Here is a 20,673-nt window from a genome sequence, read left to right as displayed (position 1 = left end):
TCCTGTTCCCAAGAAAGCTAAGGTAACTGAGCTAAACAACTACCGCCCCGTAGCACTCACTTCCGTCATCATGAAGTGCTTTGAGAGACTAGTCAAGGACCATATCACCTCCACCCTACCTGACACCCTAGACCCACTCCAATTTGCTTACCGCCCAAATAGGTCCACAGACGATGCAATCTCAACCACACTGCACACTGCCCTAACCCATCTGGACAAGAGGAATACCTATGTGAGAATGCTGTTCATCGACTACAGCTCGGCATTTAACACCATAGTGCCCTCCAAGCTCGTCATCAAGCTCGAGACCCTGGGTCTCGACCCCGCCCTGTGCAACTGGGTACTGAACTTCCCGACGGGCCGCCCCCAGGTGGTGAGGGTAGGCAACAACATTTCCACCCCACTGATCCTCAACACTGGGCGGTAGTCGTTTCTTATTTTCCACCATAATTTGCAAACAGCCCCAAAGCCTGATGTTTCCACCCCCATGCTTCACAGTAGGTATGGTGTTCTTTGGATGCAACTCAGCATTCTTTGTCCTCCAAACACGACGAGTTGAGTTTTTACCAAAAAGTTATATTTTGGTTTCATCTGACCATATGACATTCTCCCAATCTTCTTCTGGATCATCCAAATGCTCTCTAGCAAACTTCAGACGGGCCTGGACATGTACTAGCTTAAGCAGGGGGACACGTCTGGCACTGCAGGATTTGAGTCCCTGGCGGCGTAGTGTGTTACTGATGGTAGGCTTTGTTACTTTGGTCCCAGCTCTCTGCAGGTCATTCACTAGGTCCCCTTGTGTGGTTCTGGGATTTTTGCTCACCGTTCTTGTGATCATTTTGACCCCACGGGGTGAGATCTTGCGTGGAACCCCAGATCGAGGGAGATTATCAGTGGTCTTGTATGCCTTCCATTTCCTAATAATTGCTCCCACAGTTGATTTCTTCAAACCAAGCTGCTTACCTATTGCAGATTCAGTCTTCCCAGCCTGGTGCAGGTCTACAATTTTGTTTCTGGTGTCCTTTGACAGCTCTTTGGTCTTGGCCATAGTGGAGTTTGCAGTGTGACTGTTTGAGGTTGTGGACAGGTGTCTTTTATACAGATAACAAGTTCAAAAAATTGCATTAATACAGGTAACGAGTGGAGGACAGAGGAGCCTCTTAAAGACGAAGTTACAGGTCTGTGAGAGCCAGAAATCTTGCTTGTTTGTAGGTGACCAAATACTTATTTTCCACCATAATTTGCAAATAAATTCCTAAAAAATCCTACAATGTGATTTTCTGGATTTTTTTTTCTAATTTTGTCTGTCATAGTTGAAGTGTACCTATGATGAAAACAGGCCTCTCTCAACTTTTTAAGTGGGAGAACTTGCACAATTGGTAGCTGACTAAATACTTTTTTGACCCACTGTAGATTAGTCTGTGAACATTCACCTGAGTCAAAGGATTTGACAAAACTTGTTGCTATGTTTTGACATTGAATACCTATTTACAGCAGGAGCTTTGAATGTTGGCTTACATTTGTCAGAGGTGCACAAGTGCAATACTAGAGTTCCACAATCATGCTAGTTTTTATGTCTTTAATAAAAAGTGATAAAGTTTGTCTAGAGAGTGCACACACCTAGTTTCTCAGGTATAAACCAGTATCTGGTCAAAAACCAGCTGACACTGCAGCCCTCTTGTGAACCAGAACTATGCACCCCTGTCTTCTGTACTTACCCCTCTCTCCCACCCTGTCTACCCCTGCAGGAGACAGTGTCTGCAGGTCAGAGGAGCTTTGTGGCCAGAGAGCTGAAGTCAGAGACAGACTACCTGGTGACGATCATCCCCCAATACCCCAACAGTGTGGGAGAGCCTGTCTCTGCCAAGGCACGAACCAGTGAGTACACAGACAGGGTGGGACAGAGGGAAAAGGGGAGGGAGGGGTAGGAGAGATGAGATGAGATAATTAGAAACCAAAGCACAAATAAGTGAGTACACAGAGAGAGATGGAGGAAGAGGGGGGATGAAAGTGGGGAAGAGAGGAGAGAGTAACATTAGCTGTTGCAAAAGCAGCAGCTACTCTTCCTGGGGTCCACACAAACCTTGAAACATGATATAATACAGAACATTAATAGACAAGAACAGCTCAAGGACAGAACTACATATGTTTTATTAAGTCACACGTATTCTACATATCAATACATACACTCAAATTATGTCAATTAGCCTATTGGAGGTATGACTGTGAATGTATTTCAAGGCCTACCTTCAAATTCAGTGTCTCTTTGCTTGACATCATGGGAAAATCAAAATAAATCAGCCAAGACCTTAGAAAATAATTGTAGACCTCCACAAGTCTGGTTCATCCTTGGGGCATTTTCCAAATGCCTAAAGGTACCAAGTTCATCTGTACAAACAATAGTACGGAAGTATAAACACCATGGGACCAAGCAGCCGACAGACGCATTCTGTCTCCTAGAGATGAACGTATTTTGGTGTTCGAAAAGTGCAAATCAATCCCAGAACAACAGCAAAGGACCATGTGAAGTACTAGAGGAAACGGGTACAAAAGCATCTATATCCACAGTAAAACGAGTCCTATATTGACATAAGCTGGAAGGCCGCTCAGCAAGGAAGAAGCCACTGCTCCAAAACCGCCATAAAAAAGCCAGACTATGCTTTGCAACTGCACATGGGGACAAAGATCGTACTTTTTGGAGAAATGTCCTCTGGTCTGATGCAACAAAAATAGAACTGTTTGGGCATAATGACCATCGTTATGTTTGGAGGAAAAAGGGGGAGGCTTGCAAGCCGAAGAACAACATCCCAACCGTGAAGCACAGGGGTGGCAGCATCATGTTGTGTGGGTACTTTGCTGCAGGAGATACTGGTGCACTTCACAAAATAAATGGCATCATGAGGAAAGAAAATGATGTGGATATATTAAAGTAACATCTCAAGAGGTCAGTCAGGAAGTTAAAACTTGGTCACAAATGGGTCTTCCAAATGGACAATGACCGCAAGCATACTTCCAAAGAGGTTGCAAAATGGCTTAAGGACAACAAAGTCAAGGTATTGGAGTGGCCATCACAAAGCCCTGACCTCAATCCAATAGAACATTTGTGGGCAGAACTGAAAAAGAGTGTGCGAGCAAGGAGGCCTACAAACCTGACTCAGTTACACCAGCTCTGTCAGGAGGAATGGGCCAAAATTCACCAACTTATTGTGGGAAGCTTGTGGAAGGCCACCCGAAACGTTTGACCCAAGTTCAACAATTTTTTAAAGTCAATGCTACCAAATACTAATTGAGTGTATGTAAACTTCTGACCCACTGAGAATGTGATGAAAGAAATTACATCTGAAGTAAAACATTCTCTCTACTATTATTCTGACATTTCACATTCTTAAAATAAAGTGGTGATCCTAACTGAACTGAGACAGGGAATTTTTACTAGCATTTAATGTCAGGAATTGTGAAAAACTGAGTTTAAATGTGTTTGACTAAGGTGTATGTAAACTTCCAACTTCAACTGTATGTCAAGTAGGGAAGAGGCATTGTGCCGTGAGGTGTTGCTTTATCTGTTTTTTAAACCAGGTTTGCTGTTTATTTGAGCAATATGAGATGGAACGGAGTTCCATGCAATAATGGCTCTATATAATACTGTACGCTTTCTTGAATATATTAAGAATTTGAGGACTGTGAAAAGACCCCTGATGGCATGTCTGGTGCGGTATGTGTGTGTCGACAATGCTGTGTGTAAGCTTTGTGTAAGTTGACTATGCAAACAATTTGGGATTTTCAACACAATGTTTCTAATAAACATAAGATGTGATGCAGTCAGTCTCTCCTCAGCTGTTAGCCAGGAGAGACTGGCATGCATAGTATTTATACCAGCCCTCTGATTACAAAAACTAGAGCCTGCAGAACTTGCTTTTTGGAGTGTGGTGTCAAAACAGCAGAGCATCTCTTTATTATGAACAAACCTCTCCCCATCTGTTTAACATCTGTCTATGTGTTTTGACCATGACTGTTTACAATCTAAGGTAACGCCAAGTAATTTAGCCTCCTCGACTTGTTTAACAGCCACACAATTCATTACCAGATTTATCTGAGGTCTAGAACTTAGGGAATCGTTTGAACCAACTACAATGCTCTTAGTTTTAGAGATATTCAGGACCAGTTTATTACTGGCCACCCATTCCAAAATAGACTGCAACTCTGTTAAGGTTAAGGGTTTCAGTGACTTCATTAGCTGTGGTTGCTGATGCCTATATGGTTAAATCATCATCATACATGGACACACATGCTTTGTTTAATTTCAGTGGCAGGTCATTGGTAAAAATAGAAAAGACTAGAGGGCCTAGAGAGCTGCCCTGTGGTACACCACACTTTACATGTTTGACATTAGAGAGGCTTCCATTAAAGAAAACCCTTTGAAGTCTATTAGATAGATAGCTCTTAATCCACGATATGGCAGAGGTTGAAAAGCCATAACACATACGTTTTTTCAACAACAGGTTAAGGTCAATAATATCAAAGGCTGCATTGAAATCTAACAGTACAGTTCGCACAATCTACTTATTATCAATTTCTTTCAAACAATCATCAGTCATTTGTGTCAGTGCAGTACATGTTGAGTGCCCTTCTCAATAAGCATGCTGCAAGTCTGTTGTTAATTGGTTTAAAGAAAAATAGCATTGTATTCGGTCAAACACCATTTTTTTCCCAACAGTTTGCTAAGAGCTGGCAGAAAGCTTATAGGTATGCTGTTAGAACCAGTAAAGGCCGCATTACCACTCTTGGGTAGTGGAATTACTTTGGCTTCCCTCCAGGAGAGAGGACAAAGACTTTCCTCTAGTCTCAGATTAAAGATATGGCAGATAGTAGTGGCTATAGAGTCAGCTACCATCTTCAGTAGCTTTCCATCTAAGTTGTTAATGCCAGGAGGTTTGTCATAATTGATCGATAACAATAATGTTTCCACCTCTCCCAAAGTAACTTTACAAAATTCAAAGTGGCAATACTTTTCTTTCGTTATTAGTTTTTTATGTATGAATACGATGGCTCACCGTTTGTTGTTTGGTTCATTATTGTTCCGTTTTACCTCATTTCTACCAGCATGTCACATGTGCAACCAGAGGGGAGAAAAACTATAGACCACCTTTACTCCACACATAGAGACACGTACTGTTAGGCTCTAATTATCAGAGTAAATATCTCAACGGACACTATGAAAGCTTGACCAAGTTTAATTATTCCCAGAGGATCAATACAGGTGCATGAGACAAAACATGTTTCCACCACCAAAAGTATAAACACTCCGATTTAGGCACTCCTCCTTCTCTCCAATTACATCTATTATGGTTCGACAGGAAGACGAAGTAATAGGGTAATAAACCATAATTTCTCTTGTAAGGGGATCTGACCTGACCTCAACCCCTCATTTGCCTAATCCACAGATGTCCATCCGTATCCCCTATAGCAATTCTGTGACTTCCTCCCGTCCACCCAGCACATTCCAAAGCTGGCTCCTACAGATAACCATTAACTTCTGATGTAAAAACCAGTCTCTATGATATCAAAGGATAGCAAGTTTAACCCAGAATCCAACAGTACAATGCTCTTCCTCACTCTCCATTTTGCAAATCTGCTATCCTCCTGATTCCTGCTTTCAAGGAAAACTCAAGCAGGAAGTACCAGTGACTAGAGCTGTCGCTATGCCCTCCGACGAACAATCAAACAGGAAGAGTCAATACAGGACTAAGATAAAATCCTACTACTCCGGCTCTGACGCTCGTCGGATGTTGCAAGGCTTCCAAACTATTACGGATTAAAAAGGGAAACCCAGCCGCGAGCTCTCCAGTGACGCAAGCCTACCAGGCGAGCTAAATGCCTTCTATGCTCGCTTCGAGGCAAGCAACACTGAACCATGCATGAGAGCACCAGCTGTTCCGGACGACTGTGTGATCACGCTGAACATTCACAAGGCCACACGGCCAAACGGATTACCAGGACACATACTCAGAGCATGCGCTGACCAGCTGCCAAGTGTCTTCACTGACATTTTCAACCTCACCTTGAAGGAGTCTGTAATACCTACATGTTTCAAGCAGACCGACCTTGTCCTTGTGCCCAAGAACGCCAAGGTAACCTGCCTAAATGACTACCGCACCATAGCACTCATGTCTGTAGCCAAGAAGTGCTTTAAAAGCCTGGTCATGGCTCACATCAACACCATCATCCCGGAAACTCTAGACCCACTACAATTTGCATACCACCCCAACAGATCCACAGAGGACACAATCTCTATTGCACTCCACACTGGCCTTTCCCACCTGGACAAAAGTAACACCTATGTGAGAATGCTGTTCGTTGACTACAGCTCAGTGTTCAACACCATACTGCCCTCAAAGCTCATCAATAAGCTAAGGACCATGGGACTAAACACCTACCTCTGCAACTGGATCCTGTACTTTCTGATGGGATGCCCCCAGGTGGTAAGGGTAGGCAACAGCACATCTGCAACGCTGATCCTCAACACGGGGCCTATAGGGAGGAGGTCAGAGACCTGACAGTGTGCTGCCAGGACATCAACCTCTCCCTCAACGTGAGCAAGACAAAAAAGCTGATTGTGGACTACAGGAAAAGGAGGGCCGAGCACGCCTCCATTCACATAGCGGGTTGAGAGCTTCAAATTCCTTGGCGTCCACGTCCCTAACAAACTATGATGGTCCAAACACACCAAGACAGTTGTGAAGAGGTCATGACAATGCCTATTCCCCTACAGGAGACTGAAACAATTTGGCATGGGTCCTCAGATCATCAAAAAGTTATACAGCTGCACCATCGAGAGCCTCCTGACTGGTTGCATCACCACTTGGTATGGCAACTGCTCAGCATCCAACCGCAAGGCGCTAGAGGGTAGTGAGTACCATCCAGTACATCACTGGGGCCAAGCTTCCGGCCATCCAGGACCTCTATACTAGGCGGTGTCACCCTAGTCATGGACTGTTTTCTCTGCTACCACACGGCAAGCGGTACCGGAGCGTCAAGTCCAAAAGGCTCCTTGACAGCTTCTACCCCCGAGCCATAAGACTGCTGAACAGTTAATCAAATGGCTAACCGGATGATTTGCATTGACCCAGCCTTTTTTAACGCTGCTGCTACTCACTGTTTATTATCTACGCATAGTCACTTTACCCCTATCTACATGTACATATACCTCAACTAACCTGTACCCCCGCACATTGACTTGGTACTGGTACCCCCTGTATATAGCCTCGTTATTGTTATTTTATTGTAACTTATTTTCTTGCTTTAGCTTATTTAATAAACTTTTTTTTAAATATTCAGCATGGTTGGTAAGTAAGCATTTCACGGTAAGGTTGTATTGGATTTGATTTTGATATACACAATTTACAAAATACAAATATGCAAAATTACAAACAAACTCAAGAAAAACAATCACATTTCTCAGCAAAGAGGTCCTCCATCATCTGCCAATCAGCATGTGGAACTGCCTGAGAGGCACCAGTACATCCAGTTGTATGGAACTCTGTTCCATGGTGCAAAGAAGCTAAAAGCAGATTTACCTAACTCTGAAGAGACGAAAGAGATTTCCAGAGTTAGCCAACCCTGAGACCGGGTATGGTTAGTTGTACATCAGAAGGTTGTTAATTATGTTAGGAATGGTTGTAAGATAGCTTTATAGATAAAAGAGAGCAATGAATCGACCTACAAGACTTCAGAGGGCCAGCAAACTTTCTGGTAAAGAATGCAGTGATGTTTACTGAACCTGTCGCCTGTAATAAAACGAGGTGCGCTATGGTAAACTACATCTAGCGGATGAATCTAATGAAGTGAAGAACCATATCAACAGTCTTTCTTTGCCATATCATCCTCTCTCTCTACATGTCTTTCCTAAGTCACTCACTTCAAATACTCCCCTGTTTCTTCCCAATGTGTGATTCTTCCATGTGAAGCTATACCATCATCCTCATAGGATACGCCTCTCATCATCCTTATCCTCCATCTTCCCTTTATCTCTCTCCCTCCATTCTCCATCCCTTGTTTCACAGAGTCTCTACCAGGGGTGTCTGGTCTTCGTCTAATCCAGGCTGGTTTCTTCTCCCTCTCTCTGGGCTGGGATGCCCCCACATCACAGATCCAGGGCTATAGACTCACCTACGGACCCCGAGGTCAGACACACGCACACACGCACGTACGCACACACACAAACGCATGCACACACACACACACACACACACACACACACACACACACACACGCACACGCACACGCAAATGCACACACACACACACACACACACACGCACACACACAAACTCATGAACATCCACAATATGACTACTGCTTACTCTGATCATACTCAAATTCTTTACGCATGAAGGACAAATACCACACAACATTCTGTGGGCCATGCCAAGCCATCTTGTTAACTGTCATTATATAATACTTAACTCCTCACACATCTCTTTTTGGCTGGTAAGAGTGTAACAGAGAGCAAGAGGGAGAGAAGGGATAAGGATAATAGATAATAGAGAACCTGCAGTTGGCAAATTGAGTAAAGTAAATCTGTGTGAAGATTTATGGACATCAGGGTAGTATGCAGTACTATGGTAGAGATGAGATGTTGTCTCACATTATACCGCCCCCCGGCTCTCCCTGTCTATCAGAAGAGTTTTATTACCCAGTCATTACCACAAATAAATACCACATACACTTTTACAGAAAGCTTTACAGAGACTTTAAAAACTGGGCAGTAGAGACTAAGGGAGACTTCAGGTGTGTGAATTAATGATTGAATGCAGAGGCTCAATCTGAAGAGGAGATAATATGGCTGCAATTTTGTAATTTTTTTATTTCACCTTTATTTAACCAGGTAGGCTAGTTGAGAACAGGTTCTCATTTGCAACTGCAACCTGGCCAAGATAAAGCAAAGCAGTGTGACACAGACAACAACACAGAGTTACACATGGAGTAAACAATAAACAAGCCAATAACACAATAAACAAGTCAATGACACAGTAGAAAAAATAAAGTCTATAAGTGTGTGCAAAAGGCATGACTAAGCAATAAGTAGGCCATAGGAGCGAATAATTACAATTTTAGCAGATTAACACTGGAGTGATAAATGAGCAGATGATGATGATGTGCAAGTAGAGATACTGGTGTGCAAAAGAGCAGAAAAGTAAATAAAATAAAAACAGTATGGGGATGAGGTAAGTAGATTGGGTGGGCTATTTACAGATGGACTATGTACAGTTGCAGTGATCGGTTAGCTGCTCAGATAGTTGATGTTTAAAGTTGGTGAGGGAAATAAAAGTCTCCAATTTCAGGGATTTTTGCAATTCGTTCCAGTCACTGGCAGCAGAAAACTGGAAGGAAAGGCGGCCAAATTAGGTGTTGGCTTTGGGGTTGATCAGTGAGATATACCTTCTGTAACGTGTGCTACGAGTGGGTGTTGTTATCGTGAACTGAGATAAGGCGGAGCTTTACCTAGCATAGACTTATAGATGACCTGTAGCCAGTGGGTCTGGCGACGAATATGTAGCGAGGGCCAGCCGACTAGAGCATACAGTTCGCAGTGGTGGGTGGTATAAGGTGATTTGATAACAAAACGGCTGGCACTGTGATAGACTGCATCCAGTTTGCTGAGTAGAGTGTTGGAAGCTATTTTGTAGATGACATCGCCAAAGTCGAGGATTGTTAGGATAGTCAGTTTTACTAGGGTAAGTTTGGCAGCGTGAGTGAATGAGGCTTTGTTGCGAAATAGAAAGCCGATTCTGGATTTGATTTTGGATTGGAGATGTTTAATATGAGTCTGGAAGGAGAGTTTACAGTCTAACCAGACAACTAGGTATTTATAGTTGTCCACATATTCTAGGCCGGAACCGTCCAGGGTGGTGATGCTAGTCGGGCGGGCGGGTGCGGGCAGCGAACTGTTGAAAAGCATGCATTTGGTTTTACTAGCGTTTAAGAGCATTTGGAGGCACGGAAGGAGTGTTGTATGGCATTGAATCTCGTTTAGAGGTTAGTTAGCACCGTGTCCAAGGAAGGGCCAGAAGTATACAGAATGGTGTTGTCTGCATAGAGGTGGATCAGGGAATCGCCCGCAGCAAGAGCGACATCATTGATATATACAGAGAAAAGAGTCAGCCCGAGAATTGAACCCTGTGGTACCCCCATAGAGACTGCCAGAGGTCCAGACAACATGCCCTCCGATTTGACACACTGAACTCTGTCTGCAAAGTAGTTGGGGAACCAGGCGAGGTAGTCATTAGAAAAACCAAGGCTATTGAGTCTGCCGATAAGAATACGGTGATTGACAGAGTCGAAAGCCTTGGCCAGGTCGATGAAGACACAGTACTGTCTTTTATTGATGGCGGTTATGATATCGTTTAGTACCTTGAGCGTGGCTGAGGTGCACCCGTGACCGGCTCGGAAGCCGGATTGCACAGCAGAGAAGGTATGGTGGGATTCGAAATGGTCAGGGATCTGTTTATTAACTTGGCTTTCAAAGACTTTAGATAGGCAGGGCTGGATAGATATAGGTCTGTAAATTTGAGATACGTTAAGAAGAACAAAAAAAGGGATGTGTTATGTTAAATAGTGTGTGGTGCGTGGCACGACATGTGAGAAAAAAGTCCAATACACACACACACAGACACATTAACTAAGCGCGACAGCTCCATCCCTGAGTCAGGGCATGGCAGGAGTACCAGTCTCACATGGAGAGCCTAAAGTTCAGTGGGGCAAAAAAGTATTTAGTCAGCCACCAATTGTGCAAGTTCTCCCACTTAAAAAGATGAGAGAGGCCTGTAATTAGGAGATGCTAAATGTGTTTATGTTAATTAACTATCAATTACCATGAGACCAACAGTTATTTGCTTGACAATCACCAGCTGACAAAATTTTGTGACCGCCACAGCCCAATACTGACACACATACACTCACGCACAGACTGTTTTTGCTCTTTCTTATATCATACACATGTACTACGAGTATAAGCAAGTGCATTTAAAGATGTGAATAGTGAGCTGTCTATTTACTTGTCTGTTGCCTCCTGTAACCCTTGTGTGATTGGCTGGCTATGATTGATTGACAGGTCAGCCTGCAGCCCAGCTATTGGAGCAGTCTCTGGCTGCAGACTCCACCTCTGTCACCCTGGAGAGGCTACTGCCAGACACAGAGTACGTCCTCACCCTATACCCCCTGTTCCCCCGAAACTCTGTCTCCCCTGCCACCCTCACCTCACGCACATGTAAGTACATCTCACCCACTCTCTCTCATTACCCTCAGTCAGTACTGTATGATGCATCATTATATCATCTTCAGTTTTAAGTGCACTTAACATTATTGGTGTGAATCATTGCTTTTCAATGGAAAAGCTCAGAAGTTCTACAGTTGGCATAAAGCAAAAGAGATGTGTGCTGCAAAGCTCCTGTGCTTGAACTTTCCATGCTCCTGAGCCTGCCGTTACAGCAAGCACAGTTCCTTGTGCCAGTAATGTGAAAGCTACATTAAAGTAACTATCTAGTGTTTCCAGATGTCTATGAAATATGAGCTAAAATAAAATGATGAGAGAGTTTTCATTCCAAAAAAAGTAGATTAAGTACCGTAAAACTTAAATGAAACGCAGTCTCGAATAGCCGCGCAATGGCACACATTTCAGCAAATAGAATTTCAAATTAACACTGGGTCTAAATTAATTGTTTATGAGGTTACCAGGAATTACCATTAATTGTTTACGAGGTTTAATGTTTGATTTGTTAAACAGTTTTACATTTACATTTTAGTCCTTTAGCAGACGCTCTTATTCAGAACACCTTACAGTTAGTGCATTCATCTTAAGATAGCTAGGTGGAACCACCACATATCACAGTTATAGTAAGTACATTTTTCCTCAATAACGTAGCTATCAGTAGAGTCAGAGAGTCAAGTGCAAGTGGTGGTAATTTTTATTTATTATTTTTTATGGGGGGGGGGGGATTATTTAATATACTGTTTGAAGAGGTAGGGTTTGAGATGTTTTCAGAAGATGGGGCTCTCCCCCTGAAGCCAGGAGAGCTTCAACCATTGGGGTCCTAGGACAGAGAAGAGCTTGACTAGGCTGAGCGGTAGCTGCCCTCGCGTAGGGGTGGGAGGGCCAAGAGACCTGAGTTGGCAGAACGGAGTGTTCGGGCTGGGGTGTAGGGTATGAGCATAGCCTGAAGGTAGGGAAGGGCAGTTCTTCTTGCTGTTCTGTAGGTAAGCACCATGGTCTTGTAGTGGATGCGAGTTTCAACTGGAAGCCAGTGGAGTGTGCAGACGAGGGGGGTGACATGAGAGAACTTGGGAAGGTATGTTACATTAAATAATTCAGAAATTACTAAAAAAATTACTTTAAGAGGAAATCATGTGGAACTTTTTTTGTACGGATGAGGGAGATTTCATGCTGTGTGCTTAGGTTTGTTGTCCTGTTAGAAGGTGAACTTTCGCCCCAGTCTGAGGACCTGAGCACTCTGGAGCAGGTTTTCATCTAGGATCTCTCTGTACTTTGCTCCATTCATCTTTCCCTCGATCCTGACTAGTCTCCCAGTCCCTGCCACTGAAAAACATTCCCACAGTATGATGCTTTCACCACCATGCTTCAACGTAGGTATGGTGCCAGATTTCCTTCAGACGCGATGCTTGGCATTTAGGCCGAAGAGTTCAATCTTGGCTTCATCAGACTAGAGAATCTTGTATCTCATGGTCAGAGAGTCATTATTTGCCTTTTGGCAAACTCCAAGCGGGCTGTCATCTGCGTTTTACTGAGGAGTGGCTTCCGTCTGGCCACTCTACCATAAAGGCCTGATTGGTGGAGTGCTGCAGAGATGGTTGTCCTTCTGGAAGGTTCTCCCATCTCCACAGATTAACTTTAGAGCTCTGTCAGAGTGACCTTCGGGTTCTTGGTCACCTCCCTGACCAAAGCCGTTTTCCTCTGATTACTCAGTTTGGTCGGGCGGCCAGTCTTGGTGGTTCCAAACTTCTTCCATTTAAAATGATGGGGGCCACCGTGTACCCTTCCCCAGATCTGTGCCTCGACACAATCCTGTCTCGAACCTCTACGGACAATTCCTTCAATGGCTTAGTTTTTGCTTTGACATGCACTGTCAACTGTGGGACCTTATATAGACAGGTTTGTGCCTTTCCAAATTATGTCCAATCAATAGAATTTAGTACAGGTGGACTCCAATCAAGTTGTAGAAACATGTTAAGGATGATCAAGGGAAACAGGATGCACCTGAGCTCAATTTCGAGTCTCATAGCAAAGGGTTTGAATAATTATGTAAATAAGGTATTTCTGTTTTAAATGTTTTATAAATCTGTTACAATTTCAAAAACCTGTTTTCGCTTTCTCTTTATGGGGTATTGTGTGTAGATTGCTGAGGATTATTTTTTGTTATTGACCATTTCAACCTTTATTTAACTAGGCAAGTCAGTTCACTGAAAATATTCAACCCTAAACTATACAGATTGGCCTCATGCATTTGCGACTTTATGTGAACGATAGGTGGTAAGGTAACAGTAATCAGAAAGGTTTTCATCGCCAGCTTCCCACTGGGCACAGATGTCAATTAAACATCTATTCCACGTTGGTTCCATATAATTTCAGACGTGGGACAACGTTGATTCAACAAGTGTGTGCCCAGTGGGTTTGCGCGTTTATCTCAGGCAACTTTTAAATGGTTAGATGATCATACTGCCGCCTGGTGTTGACTGTTGCCTGCATTAATCAATAAAAGTCTGAAGCTCTTCTCTGTTGTTCATATTTTCCCTATTTCAGGATGCATACTGTGTGTGTGTGTGTGTGTGTGTGTGTGTGTGTGTGTGTGTGTGTGTGTGTGTGTGTGTGTGTGTGTGTGTGTGTGTGTGTGTGATTGTCACACGCACGAGTACATTGAAATGCCTTTCTTGCTTCCTCTTTCTCAACAATGCAGTATAATCAATATCAGTAGAATTAAACAATTGTAATAATTCCAGAGTTGGTGCCAATACCATATTTACAATGTGCAGGGATACTGGAGTGGTAGGGGTAGATACAATATGTATAGGGGTAAGGTGACTAGGCATCAGGTTATCTGATAAACAAAGTAGCAGCTCCATATATGATGATTGTATATGAGTGTGTAGAGTCAGTATGAATGTGGGTGTGTGTTAAGTGAGTGTGTGTGTGTGTGTGTAGAGTGTCCGTAGAATCAGTGCAAAAGTACAAATAAAAAGTGTATATGCAGATAGTCCCTACGGCCATTTTGTTGGCTATTTAGAAGTCTTATGGCTTGGGGATAGAAGCTGTTCAGGAGCCTGTTGGTGTCAGAGAGAACAGTTTATGGCTTTGATGGCTGGAGCCTTTAACAATTTTACGGACCATCCTTTCACACTGCCTGATGTAGAGGTCCTGGATGACAGGGAGCTCAACCCCAGTGATGTACTGGGCTGTCCGCACCGCCCTCTGTAGCGCCATGTGACCGAGGGCGTTGCATAAACCATACCAAGCAGGGATGCAGCCAGTCAAAATGCTCTCAATTGTGCTGTTGTTTAGCTTTTTGAGGATTTGAGGGGCCATACCAAGTCTTTTCAACGTCCTGAGGGGGAAGAAGCCCTGTCGCGCCTTCTTCACGTCTGTTTGTGTGTGTGGACCATTTTAAATCCTTAGTGGTTTGGACAACGAGGAACTTGAAGCTCTCGACCCGCTCCACTGTAGCTCTGACGATGTGGATGGGGGCGTCCTCGCCCCCTCGTTTCCTGTAGTCCACGATCAGCTCCTTGGTCTTACTGACATTGACGAAGAGGTTGTTGTCCTGGCAACACAGGTCACTGACTTCCTCCCTGTAGGCTCATTGTCGCCGGTGATCAGGCCTACCACCGTTGTGTTGCGGGCAAACTTGATGATGGTGTTGGAGTCGTGCGTGGCCACGTAGTCATGGGTGAACAAGAAGTACAGGAGGGCGCACTAAGCACACAACACAAGGACAGTTGTTGTGCACACATAATGTAACTGACTGCTCATTATATAAAGGATTAACAGCCTTGCGGATTCTTTGTGTGTGTGTGTGTGTGTGTGTGTGTGTGTGTGTGTGTGTGTGTGTGTGTGTGTGTGTGTGTGTGTGTGTGTGTGTGTGTGTGTGTGTGTGTGTGTGTGTGTGTGTGTGTGTGTGTGTGTGTGTGTGTGTGTGTGTGTGTGTGTGTGTTGCAGTGCGTCTGGAGGCGGCCCAGCAGCTGTCAGTAGAGACCGTGTCAGAGCGTAGTGTCCGGGTGCTGTGGAGGGGAGTGGGTGGAGCCAGGGCCTACAGACTGGTCTGGGGACCATTCACAGGTAAGGAGCGGAGAGATGCACCAATCAGTATTGACTTTTGTATTTACACAAAAGGGTTGTTCTGCAGAAATGCAGAATGGAATTTATGAGAGAATCAGCAATGCTGTTAATACTTTATATAGTGAGCAGTCGGTGACACAATGTGTACACAACAACTGTCGTTGTCCATTTCACCCTTCCATTTTTCCTCTGTCTACTCTCTGCTCTCTTCTTTCCTGCCCCTCTCTTCTCTCCCTCACCCCTATCTCCTCTCCCCCTGTACCTGTGTCTCTCCCAGGACGTGATGTGAAGTCTGTCGAGGTGGCTGGCGACACTGAGACTCACACCCTGTTGAACCTGCAGCCAGACACCGAGTACATTGTCACTGTCATCGCCCTCTACGAAGACAACACAGAGGGACCTGCTGCTACCGCCAGGTTCAAAATAGGTACAGAGCTACACACAAATGCATGTATGCACTGCAGACATACATTTCCCTCTCCTTCTGTCCCTCTGTCTATTTTCATCTGTCTCTGTCCCAGTAACTTCTACTTGTGGTTCATTTTAGCCAGTGAAAGAATGCATTTATAAAATACTTTCTGCTGCATTCAACAGACCTTAGTGTAAGGGACTATAGGGGGTGGAGAGGCAGAAAGAGAAGGAGAAATAGAATAATAGAGCCTTAGAGAGCCATAGATATAGAACACTGTATATGTCTATGGAGAGAACAACAACCGTTTAGTTTTATGAAATTCTTTATTCCTCGTATTATTGTTTTCTATTATTTATATTTTTTCTTTCTACATTGTTGGGAAGGGCCCTTAAGTAAGCATTTCACTGTTCGTCTACACCTTTTGTTTACGAAGCATGTGACAAATAAAATGTGATTTGATTTGATTCCTATCCTCGTGGGGACTTAAAATGTATATCCATTCAAAATCCTATTTTTCCTAACTCTAAAACTAAACCAAATCCTAACCCTAACCTTAACCCTAACCTTCACCCCTAACCATAATCCTAAACCTTAACGTCTAACCTTAACCCCTAACCCTAAACCGAACCCCTAAGCTTAAAATAGCCTTTTTCCTCATGGGGATGTGGGAAATGTCCCCACGAGGGGAAATTTGGGGATTTCAGGTCCCCCACGAGGATAGAAGAACAAGCACACACACGCGCGCACACACACACACACACATTCACACACACACACACACACACACACACACACACACACACACACACACACACACACACACACACACACACACACACACACACACACACACACACACACACACACACACAAGTACAATCACCCCTGTGTATGACTAATTTTAGAGGGATGTCTTTACTTAAAGGTGCACTGTGCAGAAATTTCTCTGCCATTTCCTGGTTGCTAAAATTCTAATAGTTAGCCTAACTTCATTTTATGTGACAAAACAAGCAAGTATAGTGTAGACAATCATTGTACATTCTAAACCGCTGTAAAATATATTTTCCATAATAAAAATATAGTATTTTCAGCTGTTTGAAGCTGGAGTGCAAACCGAAAGTAAAATACGCCAAAAAATGTACTTAAGAACAGGACGCATTAGAAATAGCGCACATAGAACAGATCTGACACTTCTTATATGACAGATCTAGAACACACATTTCTAAATGAATTTGGTCGGGTCGCCCAAAAAATATTGCAGGGAATTGTGTTTGAGTTAAAGCCGAGTCATCATTGGTCTCTAAGGGAGGTGGGTGCTGTAGCTAATTAGGACAGAATACCCCCTAATGTTCCTCTCTGGGATCTTAGATCTCAAATGGGAAGGGAAACACAACTATGTTTGTGTAGCTAGCTACACTCTAAAAAATGCTGGGTTGTTTGTTTGACCCAAGTGCTGAGTTGGATGTGTTGGGTCACTTAGTTGGGTTGTTTTCTTAAAAAATAGCAATGTTTGGTTGTTGATGCTGGGTTATTGGTGCTGGATTATTGGTGCTGGGTTATTGGTGCTGGGTTATTGAGATGTGACGCAGCGGTCAGATCAGCAAACTGGAGGCGTAGTTTTAGTAGTGACATGACACGCAGGAAATGTATTTTTAGCCACCTGTGAGAGTAAATGTCATATTAAAAAGACCCAGCTGTTGGGTCAATCCAGCATGAAAGTAAGAAATACCCAACTGATGATTAAATGAACCCATGTTTGGGTAATCCCAACAACCCAACATGTTAGGGTATTCAAACAACCCAACTGGCTGGGTCAAAATAACCCAGCGTGTTTTCCGTGCAATATTTACCCAGCTCTGGGTTACCAAAGAACCCAAAATGGGTTGTTTTTAACCCAGCATTTTTGAGAGTGTAAGATTTGTTAAAAACAACTATACTGGCAGTCCAATGAAAATGCATCATGAATTGAAATCCCCTAAAAGAGCTGAATATCACCTGAAGGATTTGTAAGAGGTTCTGACATAGCATGATGTATCAGTGGTTGTGTTGTGTCTGTGTGTTCCCCCCATGCAGAGCGTCTGGAGCAGCAGGTGCTGAAGGCAGCCACCACCGGGCCCTCCTCCATCCGCCTCACCTGGAACCTAATCCAGTCTGCCAGGGGATACCGCCTGGAGTGGAGGCAGGGGGAAGGTCAGACACAAACACTCATCCTCACAATACAGTACCAGTCAAAAGTTTGGACACACCTACTCAATCCAGGGTTTTTCTTTATTTTTACTATTTTTCTACATTGTAGAATAATAGTGAAGCCTTCAAAACTATGAAATAACACATATGGAATCATGTGGAAAACAAAAAAGTGTTAAACAAATCCAAATATATTTTATATTTGAAATTCTTAGGGTAGCCACCCTTTGCATGATGACAGCTTTGCACATTCTTGGCATTCTCTCAACCAGCTTCATGAGGTAGTCATCTGGCATGCATTTCAAGTAACAGGTGTGCCTTGTTAAAAGTTAATTTGTAGAATTTCTTTCCTTAATGCGTTTGAGCCAATCAGTTGTGTTGTGAACTTTAAAATGTTCTTTAAGTGCAGTCGCAAACACCATCAAGCGCTATGATTAAACTGGCTCTCATGAGGACCGCCACAGGAAAGGAAGACCCAGAGTTACTTCTGCTGCAGAGGATAAGTTCATTAGAGCAAACTGCACCTCAGATTGCAGCCCAAATAAATGCTTCAGAGTTCAAGTAACAGACACATCTCAACATCACGCGGTGTCTTTGTGAGACGCAGAGTAGGTGCATGGATGATCTCCGCATGTGTAGTTTCCACCGTGAATCATGGAGGAGGAGGTGTGATGGTGCGGGGGTCTTTGCTTGTGACACTGTCAGTGATTTATTTAGAATTCAAGGCACACTTAACCAGCATGGCTACCACAGCATTCTGCAGTTTGCATTTAGTGGGACTATCATTTGTTTTTCAACAGGACAATGACCCAACACACCTCCAGGCTGTGTACGGGCTATTTGACCAAGAAGGAGAGTGATGGAGTGCTGCATCAGATAACCTGGCCTCCACAGTCACCCGACCTCAACCCAATTGAGATGGTTTGGGATGAGTTAGACCGCAGAGTGAAGGAAAAGCAGCCAACAAGTGCTCAGCATATGTAGGAACTCCTTCAAGACTGTTGGAAAAGCATTCTAGGTGAAGCTGGTTGAGAGAATGCCAAGAGTGTGCAAAGCTGTCATGAAGGCAAAGGGTGGCTACCTTGAAGAATCTGAAATATAAAATATATTTTGATTTGTTTACCACTTTTTTGGTTACTACATGATTCTGTATGTATTATTTCATAGTTTTGATGTCTTCACTACTATTCTACAATGTAGAAAAAGGTCAAAAAAACAACAACAAAAAAAAACCTTGAATGAGTCGGTGTCTAAACTTTTGACTGGGACTGTACATGCGTATGCACACACACACTTGTGCGCCACACAAGTGTGCACACAAGCACACACACATACAAAATATGAATGTACTTTCAAACCGTTCAGCATGAATTACATACAGTACACTGATCCACTCATACAAACATTGATGTACCCTCACTGACTGACTGTCAACATCTAACTGACTTACTGTATTCCTCAGGTGGCAGAGTGCAAAGTCAGTCGTTCTCCCGGAGCACCACTAGTTTTGATCTGACAGGGCTGCAGCCTAGCACTGAGTATGTCATCACCCTGTTCACCCTGTATGATGGACGAGAGGAGGCCACCCCCGTCTCCACCTCTCCAACAGGTCAGGGATAGTGGCAGGCGCACCCCCCCCATTAAATTATTTGTATATTTTACCAGTTTCACTACTATTTTACTGACCCCCTCCTGTCCCTCGTCCCTGTATAGTGGAACAGCAGGTGGGGAGTGTGTCCAACCTGCGAGTGGTAGAGTCCCTGGGCAGCACTGTGCGACTGGGATGGACAGGGGTTGCCGGGGCAACACAGTACCGTATCCTCATGGTCAATACGGAAGGTAAGGGCATGTCTCAAATGACACCCTTTTCCCTCCTTATGTGCACTATTTTTAGATCAGAGGCCACATAGGTGTTAACACTGTGTATTTATAGCGCAAACAGAGGAAATACGCAGTGTCCCTGGAAGCCAGACGACCCTTGACCTTAGGGATCTGACGGAGGGCGTGTCTTATGGGGTCAGCGTGACCGCTGTGGTGGGAGACAACGAGGGGGACCCGGTCACTGTTTACATCAAAGCAGGTGACACACACATTGTATGCTACTGCTTGCTCCAGCTTGTCTTGAGAGAGGATGTGAACAGATTGAATGGGTGCAGATCTTGGCTCAGGGCTGCAGTGTGTTTGCCAGTCTGGTAAACAATGGTCTGCTGTGTGATGAATGGCTGCCAGCTGAATATCCATGACAATGGGTGGTGAATAGAGATACTGAGGAGAGGTGAGCTGAAGCAAGCCCAGGCAGAGATGACAGAAGAGGGCCTGTGGGCTAGTGTGGAGGTACAGGACAGGGCACCTGGGCCGTGTTTAGTTGGCATGAAACGGAAAAATGTTTTTAAAATGGGAAATAAAAGTTTGATATTGAACATTGGAAATGTTTGGTTGTCCACTGAACTACAGTGTTCTTATTGATGTATGATTGCAGAACAAGCATTGGAGAAAGTGACCAACCTACGTGTGACAAATATCAATGGTCGGCGACTCCGAATCGCCTGGGCAGGTGTTTTGGGGGCGACAGGGTACAGGGTCACGTGGAGACAAGGCAACAGTAAGTGTCAGATGATTTCTAATTGGAATGATTTTGTGCTAAACTAGTCCTCTGAAATACAATTATTTTACATGTTATGATAAACATAATTAAAGCAGCAATCCCTATTTATGTATGTATGTGTTACTGT

The 20,673-nt window shown here is 43.8% G+C and overlaps 1 protein-coding gene across 1 annotated transcript in view; it reads left to right on the top strand.

Annotated features, from left to right (window-relative positions):
* Positions 1 to 20,673, top strand: part of LOC110528989 (uncharacterized) — a 123,083-nt gene that overhangs the window by 32,555 nt on the left and 69,855 nt on the right. The window contains exons 8-17 of the mRNA XM_036983697.2: positions 1,749 to 1,878; positions 8,061 to 8,180; positions 11,110 to 11,265; positions 15,223 to 15,342; positions 15,620 to 15,769; positions 17,828 to 17,944; positions 19,404 to 19,550; positions 19,655 to 19,780; positions 19,875 to 20,021; positions 20,421 to 20,543. Of these exons, the coding sequence (XP_036839592.2) occupies positions 1,749 to 1,878; positions 8,061 to 8,180; positions 11,110 to 11,265; positions 15,223 to 15,342; positions 15,620 to 15,769; positions 17,828 to 17,944; positions 19,404 to 19,550; positions 19,655 to 19,780; positions 19,875 to 20,021; positions 20,421 to 20,543 (1,336 nt within the window). The remainder of the gene's footprint in view (positions 1 to 1,748; positions 1,879 to 8,060; positions 8,181 to 11,109; positions 11,266 to 15,222; positions 15,343 to 15,619; positions 15,770 to 17,827; positions 17,945 to 19,403; positions 19,551 to 19,654; positions 19,781 to 19,874; positions 20,022 to 20,420; positions 20,544 to 20,673) is intronic.

The sequence above is a fragment of the Oncorhynchus mykiss genome, chromosome 7, assembly GCF_057628025.1.
Source record: "Oncorhynchus mykiss isolate SJ-2025 chromosome 7, ASM5762802v1, whole genome shotgun sequence".
In the NCBI taxonomy this organism is placed as follows: Eukaryota; Metazoa; Chordata; class Actinopteri; order Salmoniformes; family Salmonidae; genus Oncorhynchus; species Oncorhynchus mykiss.
The sequence above is the reverse complement of the archived record's forward strand: the minus strand, read 5'-3'. Positions and strand labels throughout refer to the sequence as shown.